Source organism: Caretta caretta, chromosome 16, assembly GCF_965140235.1.
Source record: "Caretta caretta isolate rCarCar2 chromosome 16, rCarCar1.hap1, whole genome shotgun sequence".
In the NCBI taxonomy this organism is placed as follows: domain Eukaryota; kingdom Metazoa; phylum Chordata; order Testudines; family Cheloniidae; genus Caretta; species Caretta caretta.
In genome coordinates this window covers 13,459,731-13,478,262 of record NC_134221.1, presented here as the reverse complement: position 1 = coordinate 13,478,262, position 18,532 = coordinate 13,459,731, and the positions used below count along the sequence as shown (strand labels likewise).

The window sequence follows — 18,532 nt, the reverse complement described above, 5'->3', positions numbered from 1 at the left end:
TCGGGCATGCAGGAGTGAAATCAGGAAGGCCAAATCACACCTGGAGTTGCAGCTAGCAAGAGATGTTAAGAGTAACAAGAAGGGTTTATTCAGGTATGTTAGCAACAAGAAGAAAGTCAAGGAAAGTGTGGGCCCCTTACTGAACGAGGGAGGCAACCTAGTGACAGAGGATGTGGAAAAAGCTAATGTACTCAATGCTTTTTTGGCCTTTGTCTTCACGAACAAGGTCAGCTCCCAGACTGCCGCACTGGGCAGCGCAGCATGGGGAGGAGGTGACCAGCCCTCTGTGGAGAAAGAAGAGTTTCAGGACTATTTAGAAAAGCTGGACGAGCACAAGTCCATGGGGCCGGATACGCTGCATCCAAGAGTGCTAAAGGAGTTGGCAGATGTGATTGCAGAGCCATTGGCCATTATCTTTGAAAACTCATGGCGACCGGGGGAGGTCCCGGACTACTGGAAAAAGGCTAATGTAGTGCCCATCTTTAAAAAAGGGAAGAAGGAGGATCCTGGGAACTACAGGCCACTCAGCCTCTCCTCAGTCCCTGGAAAAATCATGGAGCAGGTCCTCAAGGAATCAATTCTGAAGCACTTAGAGGAGAGGAAAGTGATCAGGAACAGTCATCATGGATTCACCAAGGGCAAGTCATGCCTGACTAATCTAATTGCCTTCTATGACGAGATAACTGGCTCTGTAGATGAAGGGAAAGCAGTGGACGTGTTGTTCCTTGACTTTAGCAAAGCTTTTGACACCGTCTCCCACAGTATTCTTGTCAGCAAGTTAAAGAACTATGGGCTGGATGAATGGACTATAAGGTTGTCATAAATATAAAGGGAAAGGTAAACCCCTTTGAAATCCCTCCTGGCCAGGGGAAAGCTCCTCTCACCTGTAAAGGGTTAAGAAGCTAAAGGTAACCTCGCTGGCACCTGACCAAAATGACCAATGAGGAGACAAGATCCTTTCAAAAGCTGGGAGGAGGGAGAGAAACAAAGGGTCTGTGTGTCTGTCTATAGTCTGTCTTTGTCGGGGATAGACCAGGAATGGAGTCTTAGAACTTTTAGTAAGTAATCTAGCTAGGTATGTGTTAGATTATGATTTCTTTAAATGGCTGAGAAAAGAATTGTTTCTGAATAGAATAACTATTTCTGTCTGTGTATCTTTTTTGTAACTTAAGGTTTTGCCTAGAGGGGTTCTCTATGTTTTTGAATCTAATTACCCTGTAAGATATCTACCATCCTGATTTTACAGGGGGGATTTCTTTATTTCTATTTACTTCTATTTTTATTAAAAGTCTTCTTGTAAGAAAACTGAATGCTTTTTCATTGTTCTCAGATCCAAGGGTTTGGGTCTGTGGTCACCTATGCAAATTGGTGAGGCTTTTTATCCAACATTTCCCAGGAAAGGGGGGGTGCAAGTGTTGGGAGGATTGTTCATTGTTTTTAAGATCCAAGGGTCTGGGTCTGTAGTCACCTAGGCAAATTGGTGAGGCTTTTTACCAAACCTTGTCCAGGAAGTGGGGTGCAAGGTTTTGGGAAGTATTTTGGGGGGAAAGACACGTCCAAACAGCTCTTCCCCAGTAACCAGTATTAGTTTGGTGGTGGTAGCGGCCAATCCAAGGACGACGGGTGGAATATTTTGTACCTTGGGGAAGTTTTGACCTAAGCTGGTAAAGATAAGCTTAGGAGGTTTTTCATGCAGGTCCCCACATCTGTACCCTAGAGTTCAGAGTGGGGGAGGAACCTTGACAAAGGTGTATAGAAAGCTGGCTAGATTGTCGGGCTCAACGGGTAGTGATCAATGGCTCCATGTCTAGTTGGCATCTGATATCAAGTGGAGTGCCCCAAGGGTCGGTCCTGGGGCCGGTTTTGTTCAGTATCTTCATAAATGATATGTAAGATGGTGTGGATTGCACCCTCAGCAAGTTTGCAGATGACACTAAACTGGGAGGAGAGGTAGATACGCTGGAGGGTAGGGATAGGATACAGAGAGCCCTAGACAAATTGGAGGATTGGGCCAAAAGAAATCTGATGAGATTCAACAAGGACAAATGCAGAGTCCTGCACTTAGGACGGAAGAATCCCATGCACTGCTACAGACTAGGGACCGAATGGCTAGGCAGCAGTTCTGCAGAAAAGGACCTAGGGGATACAGTGGACGAGAAGCTGGATATGAGTCAACAGTGTGCCGTTGTTGCCAAGAAGGCCAATGGCATTTTGGGATGCATAAGTAGGGGCATTGCCAGCAGATCGAGGGACATGATCGTTCCCCTCTATTCAACATTGGTGAGGCCTCATCTGGAGTACTGTGTCCAGTTTTGGGCCCCACACGACAAAAAGGATGTGGAAAAATTGGAAAACGTCCAGCGAAGGGCAACAAAAATGATTAGGGGACTGGAACACATGACTTATGAGGAGAGGCTGAGGGAACTGGGATTGTTTAGTCTGCGGAAGAGAAGAATGAGGGAGGATTTGATAGCTGCTTTCAACTACCTGAAAGGGGGTTCCAAAGAGGATGGATCTAGACTGTTCTCAGTGGTAGCTGATGACAGAACGAGGAGTAATGGTCTCAAGTTGCAGTGGGGGAGGTTTAGGTCGGATATTAGGAAAAACTTTTTCACTAGGAGGGTGGTGAAACACTGGAATGCATTACCTAGGGAGGTGGTGGAATCTCCTTCCTTAGAAGTTTTTAAGGTCAGGCTTGACAAAGCCCTGGCTGGGATGATTTAGTTGGGGATTGGCCCTGCTTTGAGCAGGGGGTTGGACTAGATGACCTCCTGAGGTCCCTTCCAACCCTGATATTCTATGATTAGAGACCTTACAGTGGCACAGCTGTACCGATGCAGCTGCACCGCTGTAAGATTTCTCATGGAGCTGTCTATGCCGACAGGAGAGAGCTCTCCCTTTGACATAATTAAAGCCCCCCCATTGAGAGGCGGTAGCTATACGCCGACATAGCGCTGTGCACACTGCCACTTATGCTGCCGAAACTTATGTCGCTCAGAGGGGTGGTTTTTTAACACCCCCGAACGACATAACTTTTGCCAACATAAGTGGTAGTGTAGACATGGCCTTTGAAGTCTCTTTCACCACAGAAGTTGGCCTCCTAAAAGATATTACCTCACCCATCTTGTCTCATTGAACTCAAGGGAAATTAGGAGCCTAAATACTTGTGTGGATCTGGGCTTTTGTGCAGTTCAGAAATAAGGCGTATACAAAAGTTTGTCTTTTAATGGGAAGAAAAACAGCATAAGCATAATGAGAAACTCAATTCAACTCTTAGCTTCAAAGAGTCACAGAGCTTTAATGAGTCAAACAGAAACTGCAGCAGTAGGAAGGTGACAAATGCAGATTCAGTTCAAGGTGCAACAGACATTGATGGGGAACAGGATGAAGAGAACTAAAGTCCACTAAAGAGTGGATAGTGGATTTAAATGAGTGGAAATCCAAGCCCTTTAAAGAGTTTCCTTTCCTCCTAGTGTAGTGCACATAGCACTAAAATGCACTTAGGCAGTGAAGTTCAACACTACAAAGCCTAAACTGAGGGGCTAATGCTGAGGGGCTGTTACTGAAGATTCAGCAGGCTTCTTGGTGGACAAGTGTGGCATCTTCATTCACAGCTGCTCTTTGGCTGTTTTAATTTGTGATGCACAGCCCTTCGGTGCCAGCTGTATAGGAGTAGTCATTTTAGGCAGGCCACAGAGGCTGAAACAAAGTGTGAGAGAAATATTAACTACTTCTGAGAGATATAAGAGACCCAGCATAGGCACTCACCATCAGTGCATCCTTCACTATGTAATGGGTGTCCTTTGGGTGCAGAAAGGGAGATCTTAAGCCTTTTATCTAGAGAAAAATATTTGACTCTTCTAGAAAACATTCAGACTTTCACTGAAAGAACCTGTAACTCGCCCCTCTCGAAGCGCTGCTTGCAGCGCCATATAATAAAGGACAAAATACAGGGAAGAGTGAACTAGAAAATGAAGGAGTGTGAAAAGCTTATATGCAGATGGGCCTTTGCCTTCAAATGTTGTTTTTTTTCTGTTCTTAAAAGACTGTCTTAAAGGGACACCATCAATATGAATTTTTTAAAACTAATTTAGTAAGGAAGTACTGTCTGATAGAGGAGGCCTTTAAGGACTATGCCTCTTTAAAATTCCTTTTAAAAAGAATGCAGGGAGAGGGGTTAGTTTTTATTTTCTTCCCTTTTGATGTTTATAAAGGACTCTTCAGCTAGGGGGAAGTGCACAAAGTACATAAGCTGAAAAAGAAGAATGTCATTTTTGCTGACTCTTTTCAGTTAAGTTTCGTTGTTAACTTTAACTAGGGGAGAAACAAAAAAAGTTACAGGTAGAAATTAGTGTTTTGTTTTTGTTTTTTTGCTCTTTTCAAGTTGTCAGTGTCCCTTTCATTCTTTTAGCAGATGTGAGGGCAAAGGGGACACCAGGAGTAGAGTTCATGGGTGGGGGTGGGGGAAGAGTTAAATGTGGATTTTACAGTGATTAAAGGGATAGTTTCCTCTCCCAGCAATCTAACACTCAAGGCAGTGGCTGATGGAAGCTGACTGGCCTCATTAAGCCCCCAATCCTGCAATTGATATGTGTGGGTAGACCCCTAGCCTCATGACCCAGGGGCAATTGGATCCAGTTGCTCCCTTGGATCCAATTGCAGAACCTTGCACCATTTCCTCTCACTATACTCCCACACCCATGAAAAGAAATAACAGTTTGCACTAATATCATCCCCTCCATCTGAGGCTTTCAAAGCAATTTAAAGCAAAACTTTAATTAAGGCTCACAGCACCCCTGGGAGGGAGGAATGATCGCATTTCTATAGCTGGGGGAGGCCCAGTGACTCCTGTAGTATGAGCAATCTAGCAGTAGGTCAGGCATGAACATTTCAAATGCCTTTTTGACTGAAGTGATTATACTAATTTCCTCTCTGTTGCAATAATAATTCCTCTTGATACCACTGGGAGGAAAGCCGATTAAACTGGCTGAGGGGAGCTTACTAAGCTGCTTAGAGCTCTGGCAGACATTGCTGCTGTTTGGACTGCCAGGAGTCTTGGGGTAAGCAGAGTGAAAACTACAGGAATAGGCGACTAGACTTCAAGGTCAGAAGGGACCATCCTGATCATCTAATCTGACCTTCTGCACATCACAGGCCACAGACCCTCACCCACCTACTCCTGTAATAGACCCCTAACCTCTGGATGAGCTACTGAAGTCCTCAGATCATGATTTAAAGACTTCAAGGAACAGAAAATCCACCATTTACTCCAGTTCAAACCAGCAAGTGAGCCCCACAATGCAGAGGAAGGCAGGAAAAAAAACAAAACCCCAAGGCCTCTGCCCATTTGACCTGGGAAAATTCCTTCCAAACCCCAAATATGGAGATCACTCAGACCCAGAGCAGGTCAGCGAGACCCACCAGCCAGACACCTGGGAAAGAATTAACTGTAATAACTCAGAGCCCTCTCCATCTAGCATCTGATCTCTGGCTGTTGGAGATATTTGCTACCAGCATTCGCAGATGGGCCACATGCCATTGTAGGCAGTCTCATCATACCATCCCTTCCATAAACTCATCAATCTCAGTCTTGAAGCCAGTTAGGTTTTTGCCCCCACTGCTCCCCTTGGAAGGCTATTCCAGAACTTCACTCCTCCGATAGTTAGAAACCTGTGTCTAATTTCAAGCCTAAAGTTGTTGATGGCCAGTTTATATCCATTTGTTTTTGTGCCAACATTGGCACTTAACTTAAAGAACTCCTCTTCCTCGCTGGTGTTTATCCCTCTGATGTATTTATAGAGAGTAATATCTCCCCTCAACCTTCATTTGGTTAGGCTAACCAAGCCAAGCTCCATATGTCTCCTCTGATAAGGTAGGTTCTCCATTCCTCTGATCACCCTACTTACCCTCCTCTGCTGCTTGTTCCAGTTTGAATTCATCTTTCTTAAACATGAGACCAGAACTGCACATAGTATTCTGGATGAGATCTCACCAGAACCTTTTAGAATAGTAAGAACACTTTTCTACCTCTACTGGAAATACCACACCTGATGAATCCTAGGATTTTATTATTAGCTTTTCCATGGCCACATCACAGTGATGGCTTATGGTCATCCTGTGGTTGACCAGTCCATCCAGCTCTTTCTCCTCCTCTGGCACTTCTAAATGACAAGTGTCCAGCTTACAGCAAAAATTCTTCTTGTTAGTCCCTAAGTGCATGACCTCACACTGTTAAATTTCATCCCATTTTTATTACTCCAGTTTTCAAGTTCATCCAGATCATCTTGTATCATATTCCAGTCCTCCCCCACATTGGCAATACCTCCCAACTTTGTCTCATCCACAAGTTTTATTAGCACACTCCCACTTTGTGCCAAGGTCATTAATGAAAATGTTAAATGGGATTGGTCCCAAGGCTGCTTTCTGAGGAACTCCACTAGTAACCACCCTCGAGCCCGATGATTCACCTTTCAGTATGGCCCATTGAAGTCTCCCCTTTAAGCATTTCCTTACCCACCTTTTAATTCTTGTATTAATCCCCATCTTCTCCAATTTAACTTTAATTTCCCCTGTGGAACTGTATCAAAAGCCTTACTGAAATCCAGGTAGATTAGAGCTATTGCATTTCTTTGTATAGAAAATTGGTTACACTCTCAAAGAAAGATGATATGTTGGTGTAGCCCAATCTACCTTTTGTAAAACCATGTTATAATTTATCTCCATTACTGTTCACCCATATATCCTTAACTACTTCCTCTTTCAACATGTGTTCCAAGACCTTGCATACAATTGGGGTCACTAGCAGCCCTAGGAGGCAGGAGCATAGAACCTGGATGTGATCACGAACAAGTTATGGGGAGAGGGGATGATGGGGAGAACAACAATGTGGGGAGGTGGTAATAAGGGTCTGGAAATGTGCAAAGTTACAAAGAATTTAGTTCGAGTTTTTTGTTTTTAAACAAGTGTAACCATTTGGAGAGGTGTATTTGGAAGCTTCAGTAGCCACACAGCCCATGCTGTCTTCACTACAACAAAGATGATTTTATACTGAGATAATTGTCTTAATGTAAAATTGTAGTGGAGACAGGGAACAACTAATTTTTACCTCCTCATAGCTAGCTGATCTAAACGCCAGCTGGTGTGGGTATTGGGTTGACCTTGACTAGCTCCAGTAAGATTAAAGCCTGCCTGTGGCCTTGCGTCCACTAGGTTTTTTACAATGAGATGAGGTTTTTTACAATGAGTTATCTAGAGGTAAAAACAAAATGCTTTTTTTGCAGTGAAGACATTACTTCAGGTTTCCCTAGGACTCCCCACCTCACTTCAGTGCAACCCTCCTACACTCCTGCTAGCAGAAGTTGTTTTCATACCCGTCATGTTTTGTTTTTTAACTTTTCTCCCCCTCAATCATTCAGAGTTGTAGAGAGCTACTGAATAAAGATAATCACTGCCAAAGGGGTGCTTAAGCCCCATTGAGCTTTATATGACAAAGAGCTATCTTTGTTCTCCCCTTTCTCGGCTCAGTTCTGCTCCTAAAAGCATTTGGTTAAAACCCAGCTATGCTGCTGAATAAGACAAGTTTTCATTCCAACACATTTCCCAAAAGATCTACATCCGCCTCTGAAATGGGGCCAGTAGCATGCTAGTCAACAATTTCCCTTACTTGTAAAAATGCAACAGGGCAAAACCCATTACTTTTACAAACATAACAGAAGGGGATATTTATTACACACCCCCAGTACTCACTTTAACTCTCAAAGATATGGGCAGAATTTATTGTCTAGCTCTAATGTATTCCAAAATATGGTCAGCTGTTAAAGTGAAATCTACTGCTTTTGAAGCCATCAGAAAGAGTGGAAGATTATATCCAGTGGTGCTGGAACAATTGTTATACAGGGCATGCTGAGAGCCATTGAACCAAACTGTAAATCCTGTATATAATGGAAACCACTTCAAGCCAGGGAGTGCAGCAGCACCTCAAGTTCCAGCACCTGTGTGTGTGTTTGTAGCAGTTTAGGCAGGTAGATATGCTACATGCTAAGGTATACAGTTAATTGGCTGGGAGCAATATTTTTATGGAGACTGGCAGAAGTTTTTTGTTTGTTCTGCAGACCTTTCCGCTGAAAGGGACAGGGAATGAAGTCAATGGGAAAAGAACAGAGAGTGCTTTTAGAAATCCTCTCCCTAAAAAAAATCCAAGTCAGCGCTATAGGATGCCACTAATAGACTGCACTCACCAATTCTACATTCACTGTAATATCAGTGATCCAGCTATTTATATTACTATCAGCCTATCGTTTAGAAACGAAGGGAAAGTATGTAAAGGACTGTGTAGTCATCCCACTCCAACCATTCATTGTATAGTCATGTGACATCTGCTCTTACATTTTCTTTTTCCACCCCCTGGAATGAGTCTCCCAACCCACAAGGGCTCATTTACTGCAGAGGGAAGTACGGAACAATCATTCCTAAACAATAGCAGGAGTCATACCTTGGAACATTAAATGCTGTTTTAGCCAAAGTACTTTAGAGGAACAAAAATAAAGGGAAAATGGAAATAAAAAGTTAAAATTTTTATTTTGTTAAAGTGTCTGGTCTTACAAGTCCTTCAGAGAAAACATAGCAGCCTTCAGCACTTGAGGTGCTGTTACCTGCCTAAACATAATCCAACATACAAGGCTTAATTCATGATTCTGAAGTGCCATACCAGCGTGTGGGGGACACCAAGCCACAACTGTGAGAGTACTTTTATAAGCCGTGTGAAGTGTTTAAGCCATGAGTTATGCCCTGAGGAAGGGGACATATCAGCTGTACGGACACTTTTACTGTGAGGTCCTGTCAGAGTTCTTTTCACACAGCCCACACTAGTTTGCTCTAGACAAGAGCAATTAGCACAGCTCACCATTTGTTCATAGGACTTCCTGAAAGAGCAGAACAGGGGAGAATGTGGGATTTCTAGAAATCCCACATTCAGCTTTTCTTGCCAGGCAGCTTCACTCCATCTTCACTTGCTAGACCCCACTTTCAGCTAGGGCTATATATAGCTACCCGCTATTTTTAAACAGTAAGTTAATGGGTCAAATTTCAGAAGTATTCCAAAGCAATATATATATTAGTCTCCAGCTGCAGCTGGAGAAAGTGGGGAGAGAATGTGCACTCCCCCTGATACTACTTGCCAAATTGGTGCTCAACTCCAAGCAGATAGGATAGACAGAACCCATTTTCTTTTGTCAGATCTAGCATTTTTTAAACTGGATGGTTGCCAGCAAGATTGCAGCATCCAGGGTGTAGCCAAAGGTTTCTGAACAGTACTAAATGAGATTAAATCCTATGTTAGTACTTGAAGTTTTCAACCTCTTGCAAATGCTGAGTAACATCTCAGCACAAGGGATGTTACAATTTAAGGCATATGACCATTTTGTTCTTCGGTGAAGAGAATAGAAATCATACTAACATTTAAAATATTGTTGTTTGATAAGGACAGAGCCAACAGGAACAGCTGGCAACATGAATAACTCTAGTATGAGTAATCACCCGATTCCATCTCTAAAGCAGGCACCCCACGTATTCAAAAGATCCATCCTACCTCAGAAGAGCTGGAAGAGAATGGAAATCAGAGACTAAATGAGCTTTCAAAATATTTATTCACTCAAGTCCCTTTCACAAAAGGAAGTGGCTGAAATGGAAAAGGCTTAACCCCTCACCACTGTTCAATCCAATAAGATTCTGGAGCCTATTTTCCCCATACCTCATCTGCTGCAAAACATGAATATGTCTTCCAGTTTCCTACTCTCATCTGTTAGAACAAAAACAGAGGACCTAAGCATGGTTCAGAGAGTGAAAGTGACCTTAAAAGGTTATCCATGCTGATAATTTTAACAAAACCAAACTCTTGATGTTTAAGACATGAAAGTGAGCACAGAACAAGTGGTGGAGAAAAAGGTTCTGAGGTAGGATGCTCCAGGGGAGCGACAAAGTAGTTAATACAAAGTAGAAATAAAAATAATGAAGAATACCTGCAACACTCATAAAACAGTTTAGAGTGGCACAGTAAATTAGTTCCACCTGTGGGTTAACAGTGGTCCAACTGGTAAGTTCAGCAGAAGAAAAAAAACCCACAAAACCACAACTGACATTCCAGTGCATTGTTTCAAAGCACAGCAAGATTTAACACGTTCAGCTTCTGCTACCTTTGGTTGGTTCAAATTCATTAGTTGAAACTTAAACATCAGGCCACTTACCATAACAGCTAGAATTCAGTTTACCAAAAAGCTTAGAACTGTGGTTCCTATTGTGGCACAAGTGTACGTGGGATAAATAGAGGTCCCAAGAACTAGTTCAACTCAGCAGTGCTGTTAGGAGACATTTGGCTTTAATTCAAGTTCTGTTTTTAGTTTAGCAGCTAACACAGATGATCCTGGTTATTACTATTAGAATCCTTTGAGAAGACTGCCACTAACCAGATCCTCACTGGTCTGTTTAACCTGAACAGGATTCCGAGGATAGTACACAGGTCAGTCTCAGTCCAACTCAGCTTCTACATGACAGCCCATTTAAAAAAAAAATGGAGCATTGATTGATGTGCCTATAACTGGGAAAGAATGTGTTAGCTATGTCACTCAAGAGTTGAGCGATCAGGAAAAGGAAGGGAAGTGTACTGGAAATGAGAACTTGTCCTGTTATGGGCCAAGTTCTGGAGAAGTATTGAGCAACTGTAGGTGCACAGCAGCTCAGGTTTTGACCCTATACTTAAAATTCTCAAGCTTTCTCCACCTCATGCCTCTGAGATCTGCTAGTGTAGGTCCAACATCTGCTTGAAGGAAGAGGAAAAGTGCATCTCAGCCAGTTCACCAATTCATGATGAGGCATTTCAATATAACCTTGGTTTCCATTATGACAAGTTTTCAAAAACTTTACTCATTTTGATTTTTCCCGATTGGGGAGGTATCTAGACCTCTTGTAACAGTCCTGGTTGAAATATTTAAAGAGCAGCAAGCAGCTCATGTTTCCATGCATGATCAATACTGGTCTTACATTTGCTCTGTGGAGCTGGATCAAACAGGCAGATACTTATTTTTCAAAAACAGTAGGAAATAAAACTCTAAAAAGAGGAAGTCTCCTCCCTCTAGCAGGGTGGTGGTTTGTCCTAAGGATGAGCTATACAGCAGTTCAGGAGGCCTGCATATTACTATGCAGATTTCTAGACACTTTATAGCTTACTTTCTGGAGTTCAGTATGACTATTTATACAAACACTTCAGGATGTAAATTAAATACAGTTTTATATAACTAAGAACCCACCTTCACTACAGCCAGAAGAGTCAGGTGAGCTAGGTGCAGACCCTTAGCCCATTTTCCATAAGCAATGTTATAACTCTGCACAGTCCAAGGACCAGTTAGGTCTGTGTAAGCTACAACTAGCCATGTACCATGACTGCTGTAGGGTAGATGGGTCCTAATCATACAGTCCCAGAACTGGTTCAGGGCTCAGTAAAGAATTGCAAACACCAGATTTCATCTGGCAGAGAAGGAAAGACAGACTTCCTCCCCAATCTGAAAGGTCCTTACTCTGACCATGGAGAGTTAGTTCAAAGCTGCATTTGTACTGTATCTTGAAACAGCTAATTTTTTCTGAGTAGGTCTCAAGTCCCCCCAGCAGATTCGCTGCCCTCCTTGTTAATACAAAACCCTAGCATGACTGGTAAATCCCACTCTGCAAATTATCAGTATCACACTTCTAAATCCCAGTTTGATCTCTGATACAGTGAATTTTGAAATACCTTTCTTTCACCAATAGCCCCATCTCTGCTGTAATTCCAACACATACTAATACTGTTAGAAAAGTGAACCTGTCATCCAGAAGAGCTTTTACAGCACCTTTTCCTCTGGAAAGAGTCAGAGCTGGGAAAACATGCAAACAAGAGTTGATTGGGTTATCCCTTTGGATGGTTTGACTTTTCATGATGAATGGACTAAGGGAGGCAGACTTTATACCCTTCTTAGAAGCATTTCTATAAACAAGCTAAAAAACTTTCCTAGTTTTCAGTGTAGCTTTATTTAAACATCTGAGCATCAACAAATCCAGAGCCTAGTTAACAGACTGTTTCAGCATTTCTAGTGTGCGTATCTTGTATATTACATCTAATGCAGAAAGAGAAGCTGTAGTGTTCGTTATTGCCCAGAATATCTGAGACAGAGGGTGTCTATGCTTTGCCCAACTCAGGGCTTCAGTAGCAGCTTGCCAAGAACCCAGCTGGAACACACTGTCCCACCCCCGCCCCTTTTTTAATATGTAGGTAATGCCTGCAAATACTACATATCTCAGCAGGCAGTGCTCCAGTCTTGGAGGATCCAAGTAGCTGGGCAAGGTGGAGCACTGCATACTGGAGCTGTAGGGTCTATAGGCTTCCCCTTCTAATGAAGACAAGGTGGCTTTGGGGTGACTGGTAGAAATGTAAGCCACACTTTAACCCCCTGGTTTGAGGACATGATTATGAGTAGCAATCACTAAGCTACGGCTGCCTCTGCAAATGCAGAAGGGGATTTGTTGAACAGTCATAAGTTAGCCTTGTTTCAACATAGATTCCTCTCCCCTCACTATGGGGCCTCCCCTCCCAGGGGGCTGGAGGAACCCAGTCCAGGGAGGATTCTTAACAGTGGGGCAGAGAGAAGAACAGGGTTACCATCCCAAGCACCAAGTTCAATCAGCATTAGCCTCTTGTGATCACATAGGCCAAGAGGAGCAGCAAGAATGACAGCTGCTAAAATCAAGAGCTGAACAGACCAGAACAAAACAAGCAGCTTTGTAGATTTTACTTATAAAAAGATGCTGGCAAAACCTCAAAAAAAAAAAATATATATCCACAGCAAGGGTAGGGAAGAAGCTTATTGAATTTTCCTCTCTGCTACAGGCACCATCTCCCCTATTTTGAGTTGTACTTAACACTGGCTAATAGTGTGTTTGTATTTGTAAATGCCCCAGACAAAATGCTGAGAGGGGGTGTGTGTGTGTGTGGGGGGGGGGGGGGGGGGGGGGGGAACAACAACAAAAAAGTAGTTCAAGACTTTAGATTTTAAAAAGTGTTTTAAGTACCTCAGTGCTTCTTGCAGAAACAGTCTTACTGCTTTCCACCCACGTCTTATCTGATGCATTGAGCTGCATCCTTCCTGTCCCATTTACTAAACAGAACTGGAATTCAGCCTACAGACAGCCCAATCTAGGTAACATTTCTGGAACTGCTAATTTAGGCAATACCTCCAGTAATACCAGCTAAGGAAGCAGGCCATGCGATCTATGGGTCAGCACAAAGGATTGGAATCTGAAAAGACTGTGCAACCTCAAGCCAGCAGATGGAAACTGGGTTAAAAAAAAATTCAGTCCTGAATCCAAGTTGATCTTTGAGGTAAAAATTACCAAAAAATACCAGCATCTTTTAAAAAATTAAAAATAAAAATAAATAAATAAAAAAGCTGTGCCATCCCCCCTGCCCTCAAAGAAGCTCCAACTGATCAAATCAGCAAGTAGTGTGGAACTATACAAAGTGTCACAGCAAAGTAGAGTTGGAGTTTAAAGAGGCTCCCTGGACTTTTGTCCTTTGACTCTAAGACATCCTCAGTCCCTGATGCATGTAAGAGCCCTATCTAGGGCGATGCAGCAGTGTAACTGGATCAGCACATTTCTCTCCCCTATATTCAGAGGCAGTTACTCTGAACTAAGTTGGCTCCACCAGCAGTTCTGGTTAACTCCATGGCAGCTTTGGCATCATCCCACTTCTAATCTTGCAGAACAGCAGCACCTCTTTTGTTCCCGCTGTCTGTTGTAGAGGAGCCACCCACTCTGCCTTGGTCATCCCCTGCCCCCGAACCTTCCCCATCCTGCATCCAAGGGACCAAGCAGCCTTGTTCCCAGTCATTGGTTATTCAAGGATCTCCTTAGCTAGTCTGGTGTTGGCTGGGGCGGTTGGGAGATGGAATTGGAATGGAATGGCCGTTTGTTTCCTGTCTAGTTGATCAGAGGTTTCCCTGCCTTCCTGTCAGCAGCTCAGGCTTGCTCTTTGTCTGCCCTCCACAGCCGCTCCTTGACCTCCAGAGGCAGGGTGTTGAACAGGTCCTCCTCCACCACCAGCCCACTGCGTTTCAGCAGAGGACACTCCCCCAGCTCCACCGGCAGGCACTCCAGGCGGTTCCCTCGCAGCTCTATCTGGGACAGGTTGGTCAGCTCGCCCACCCGAGATGGCAGTGATTGCAGCACATTGTTTCCCAGGTTCAAGGTCCGCAGCTTCCTGCACTGGAAGAGCTCAGGTGGGAGACTCTCAATCTGAAAGGAGAAACCAGAGAGATACAAATGTGACGTGCTCATCTAAGGCAAGGCAAGCAGACGAGATTCATAAATATTAAGGTCAGAAGGGACCATTATGATCATCTAGTCTGACCTCCTGCACAATGCAGGCCACAGAATCTCACCCACCCACTCCTGCAATAAACCTCTCACCTATGTCTGAGCTATTGAAGTCCTCAAATCATGGTTTAAAGACTTCAAGGTGCAGAGAATCCTCCAGTAAGTGACCCGTGCCCCATGCTACAGAGGAAGGTGAAAAACCCCCAGGGCCTCTTCCTGTCTGCCCTGGAGGAAAATTCCTTCCCAACCCCAAATATGGCAATCAGCTGAACCCTGAGCATGTGGGCAAGATTCACCAGCCAGATACGCAGGAAAGAATTCTCTGTAGTAACTCAGATCCCACCCCATCTAACATCCCATCACAGGCCATTGGGCCTATTTACCATGAATAAAGATCAATTACTTGCCAAAATCAATCATGTTATACCTTGATGTAGCCAGACAGAGCACCAGCCTCTAAATACTCACTTCTCCCTCAAATGCATTTCTGCTTTCTTCTATGTTGACCTTTATGCATGGAATGCTTTCCGCAAGATACAGTAAAGCTACTACCTTGTCCTCATACAGATCCTCTTCTATGGTACTATTTATAATAAACTGCCACATGAAAATGGCTAGGCCAGAGCTGAATAGAGATTACTGACAGAAGCAGGGAAAGTCTGAAACCCACTCACAGCTAGTCTGTACAGTCATGTGTTCCCATCAGTGTTTCCTTTGTCCCCTCCCAGAATCCATCCATCCATTATTGGTTCTCCCACTTGGAGTTTAAGCTCTTCACATTGACAACCCTTCCATGTTTGTATGGCACCTAGCACCGTAAGGCTGTGATCCTGATCAGGGCCATAGGGTGCTAGTATAATAAAAGTAAAATGACAGATCGACGCCATTTTTAAAGTTTTAGTAATTAACCACCTGCAAAAAACCATCACCACCTCACTATTCCCAACACAAGTCAGGCTATTACCTACATGGTTCAGTTCTGATCTGCAGCACACACATCCCTCCATACCCTGGTTATAATCCAGTTTCGGAACCACATCTCAGTGCGTTCCACAGTACTCGTAACTACTGCAATTACTGATCATGCCAAGTATTTGAACAGCTCATCACTCTGTAGTTCTCCTACAGAATTAGAGACCAATGTATCTCTCTCTCTCTCTCAAATGGAGGACTCTTGCTCTCCCAGCTTTCCCCCTTCCCTGCCCCCAGAACTTCTTAACTGGCACAGCTCTGTCAGTTCCGTAAGACTGACCCAAATTTCACATTGAAACATCTGAGGTAGAGTTTGAGCCTGCCAGTTTTCCTCTAAAGGAGGAAATGTAAATGATCTCTTCTCTTTCTAGCTGCTCCAAAGTAAACAGCCTGCACTAACCTAGGGGAGCCCTGCCTTATGTTATTTGGACAGTTGTAATACACAGGGGGCCCCTCCCCACCAGCTCATTTTCTATCTGCAGGATCAGAGACAAGTAAAAAGGCACCAAGTGTACTATATGGACACACATTGCTAGGGTCCTCCTCCTAACCCCTTTCTCTCTCTCACTGGAGCACCTACCCTGCAAGAACAGAGATCATTTGCATTGTAACGGAGGCAGAAACCAGGTCTTATTCTTCTGTGTAGCACATAGGTCCAAACAATAATTCAGGTGGCCAATGAGCTTCTCCTACAAACATCTGCTCCCTCAGGTCATGGAAGCATTAGTACTCTGATCCCATTGCTAGTATGGAAGGCAACATTCTGCTTCTTCCTTGAGCTGTCCTGCTCTAATCCTGAGGATGGCCTGCAAACAGTCTCCTCCCCTTAAAAGCCTGGCAGAAACAGGGTGACAGCTTTTTTGTCTTCTTCTAAAGCATCGAGTATTGTCCCTGGATGGGAAATGAGGAACTTGACTAAATGGAATGGTAGCAGAATTTGATATGGTGAGTTGTGTTCCTCGGAGAGATTTACTAATGAAGAACAGCAGGCTAGTGGTTTGTGAGCATTTAAGTGGCTATAGAGCCATTAAAAGAAATGGATGATGGGAATTCAGTGTAATATTTGATTTTGACCAGTACAGCCCATCTTTGATCCACAGTATGCTGGGAAAGGAGGGGAGAAGCCATGCATTAGGTTTTCCAGTCCTATACATATTCTAGTGTCGATTTGGAATGCTAGATTTTGTGCTTCCCAGTCTGTTGTATCCCTCTGTTCCTTCATTTTACTTAGAAGGAAAGCTCTTTGGGCAAGCACTATGTTTTCATTGTGTGCACACGCAGCACCTAGCCTAATGGGGCCCTGATCAGGGACCTTCTAGGCACTACCACAATACTCAACTTTTTGACAGGGTCAAAACGCAACAAGAGAAATTCAATACCCAGCACCACTGGCTCCCCCCCCGTGCACCGATAGCCAAGTGTCTGACAGGGAGATTACTAGTCCAATCAGACTGTCATGGTATCGTAGTCGGACGACGACACTAAAAAAAAAATAAGTCAACTATGATCAGCCATGCTTTCTTCCAGCAAGATTTCTAGCAATAGAAATATAAAAGCTTATGGGGTTTGGTTCAATAGATTCAGGCATCTATTCATGACCGTCCCCTTAATTCAGTGAAAGTCTCAGCCTATCCTTTGTTTAAAACATAAATTGCACTCTACTTTAACTTAATTATCCACACAAGATCTGCCTGGAGCAGTCATTGGCTACAGAGAGGCTTTAACAAACAGCCAAAGTTCTGAATAAGTTAGAGCCACCGGAACAGCAACAAACAGCAGCTTTATTCAGCCATTGTTATTTAGAACCATCGTTCTGTAAAAGCTGCAAAATTCAGCCTGGTAGTCATAGAACTAAGACACAATCACTTGTTTTCAAGTGACAGGAGTGGACTTTATCAAAGAAGAAAGTTCTGTTACAACTGGACCAGATTCCCAGAAAGACAGAGTTATACTAGTCAGCTCCAGAAGTAGCTATTTACTAGGGCTGCTGGGCTAGCAGGGGACCTTTGAGATAGAATTCTTAGGGTCAGGAAATGCCACTCTATCAGCACTTGCATTTTCTGCTGCTGCTGACGACCGTAAATAACCAGGTTTCAGAGTAACAGACGTGTTAGTCTGTATTCGCAAAAAGAAAAGGAGTACTTGTGGCACCTTAGAGACTAACCAATTTATTTGAGCATGAGCTTTCGTGAGCTACAGCCACAAGTACTCCTTTTCTTTTTGTAAATAACCAGGCTTCCTGAGCCCAGAGGGTAATTGTGGCCTTGCCTGCACGTCTGAAGGGAACAAGAGCTGAGTAGCTGTTTCACTGGATCTCCAGGAGACAGGGGGCTAGGCAGGAAAGAGCATGTTGCTTCTAGCCTTCATGTTGCATTAGTGTCTTTGGAAGAGCAAGATGGGTGGTTCCACATTTTATTGCAAAAACAAAGCTGCCTCAAGCTTCTTTTCATCCAAAAGAAGAGCTCCACCCCCACACTGCAGAGGATGCACATCTTGTCTTAACCCTGTGTGACCTGGGCTGTTGAACAATTGCCAAAAAATGGTACTGTTCAAAACCTGTATAGTTCTTCACCTTAAAATAGAGCCTTAAAAGCTTCCTTCACTTTGCTTAGTGTGGCATCCAGCAAGCGTCAGATGACAGAAGCTACACTGAAGCCTCCTACTCACGGAGGAGGATTTTAGTTTTTAAACCTATCGCTGAAATGTGACTGGCTATACGATGCCTCACGCCTTCCCCAATGCCAAGGATGGTGGGTTAGCCACAGCTTAATCTGGTGTTAAGGGTGGTTTAAACAGACAGAATGGCTTCTTAAACACTAGCTGTTTAGCTTAATTTTTCTGAAGGGTAGAGATCAAAGTTAATGCAGAACGGGCACCACTTGTCTGGCTCCAGGGCTGCGACGTCACTTTTAGAAGCAAGGTGGCTACTGAAAAAACGCAAAAAGCTAGTGGGAATTTGAGAAGCTCCCTCTACAATTTATAATATAATTGTTAAGTGGTTTTGCCTCCGGAGTTTTCCCTATAAAAGGCAGCAATACTGAAGACTTTTTTGGTAACATCAATCAGACAGTATTGACTTGTCAAGATGTATCTGAGGCCTTATTTCAGACTGAAAAATCTAGGTATCCTTATGAGAGACAGGATTTTGCTGCATATTTCCACC

General features: G+C 43.6%; 1 protein-coding gene across 4 annotated transcripts in view; it reads right to left on the bottom strand.

Moving 5' to 3' along the window:
- Nucleotides 1–8,558: 8,558 nt before the first annotated feature.
- Nucleotides 8,559–18,532, bottom strand: part of LRRC8A (leucine rich repeat containing 8 VRAC subunit A) — a 30,642-nt gene continuing 20,668 nt past the window's right edge. For all 4 annotated transcript variants that reach the window (XM_048822482.2, XM_048822483.2, XM_075120316.1 and 1 more), the window contains one exon: nucleotides 8,559–14,316. In XM_048822482.2, coding sequence (XP_048678439.1) covers nucleotides 14,041–14,316 — 276 coding nt within the window. In that variant the 3' untranslated portion in view covers nucleotides 8,559–14,040. The remainder of the gene's footprint in view (nucleotides 14,317–18,532) is intronic.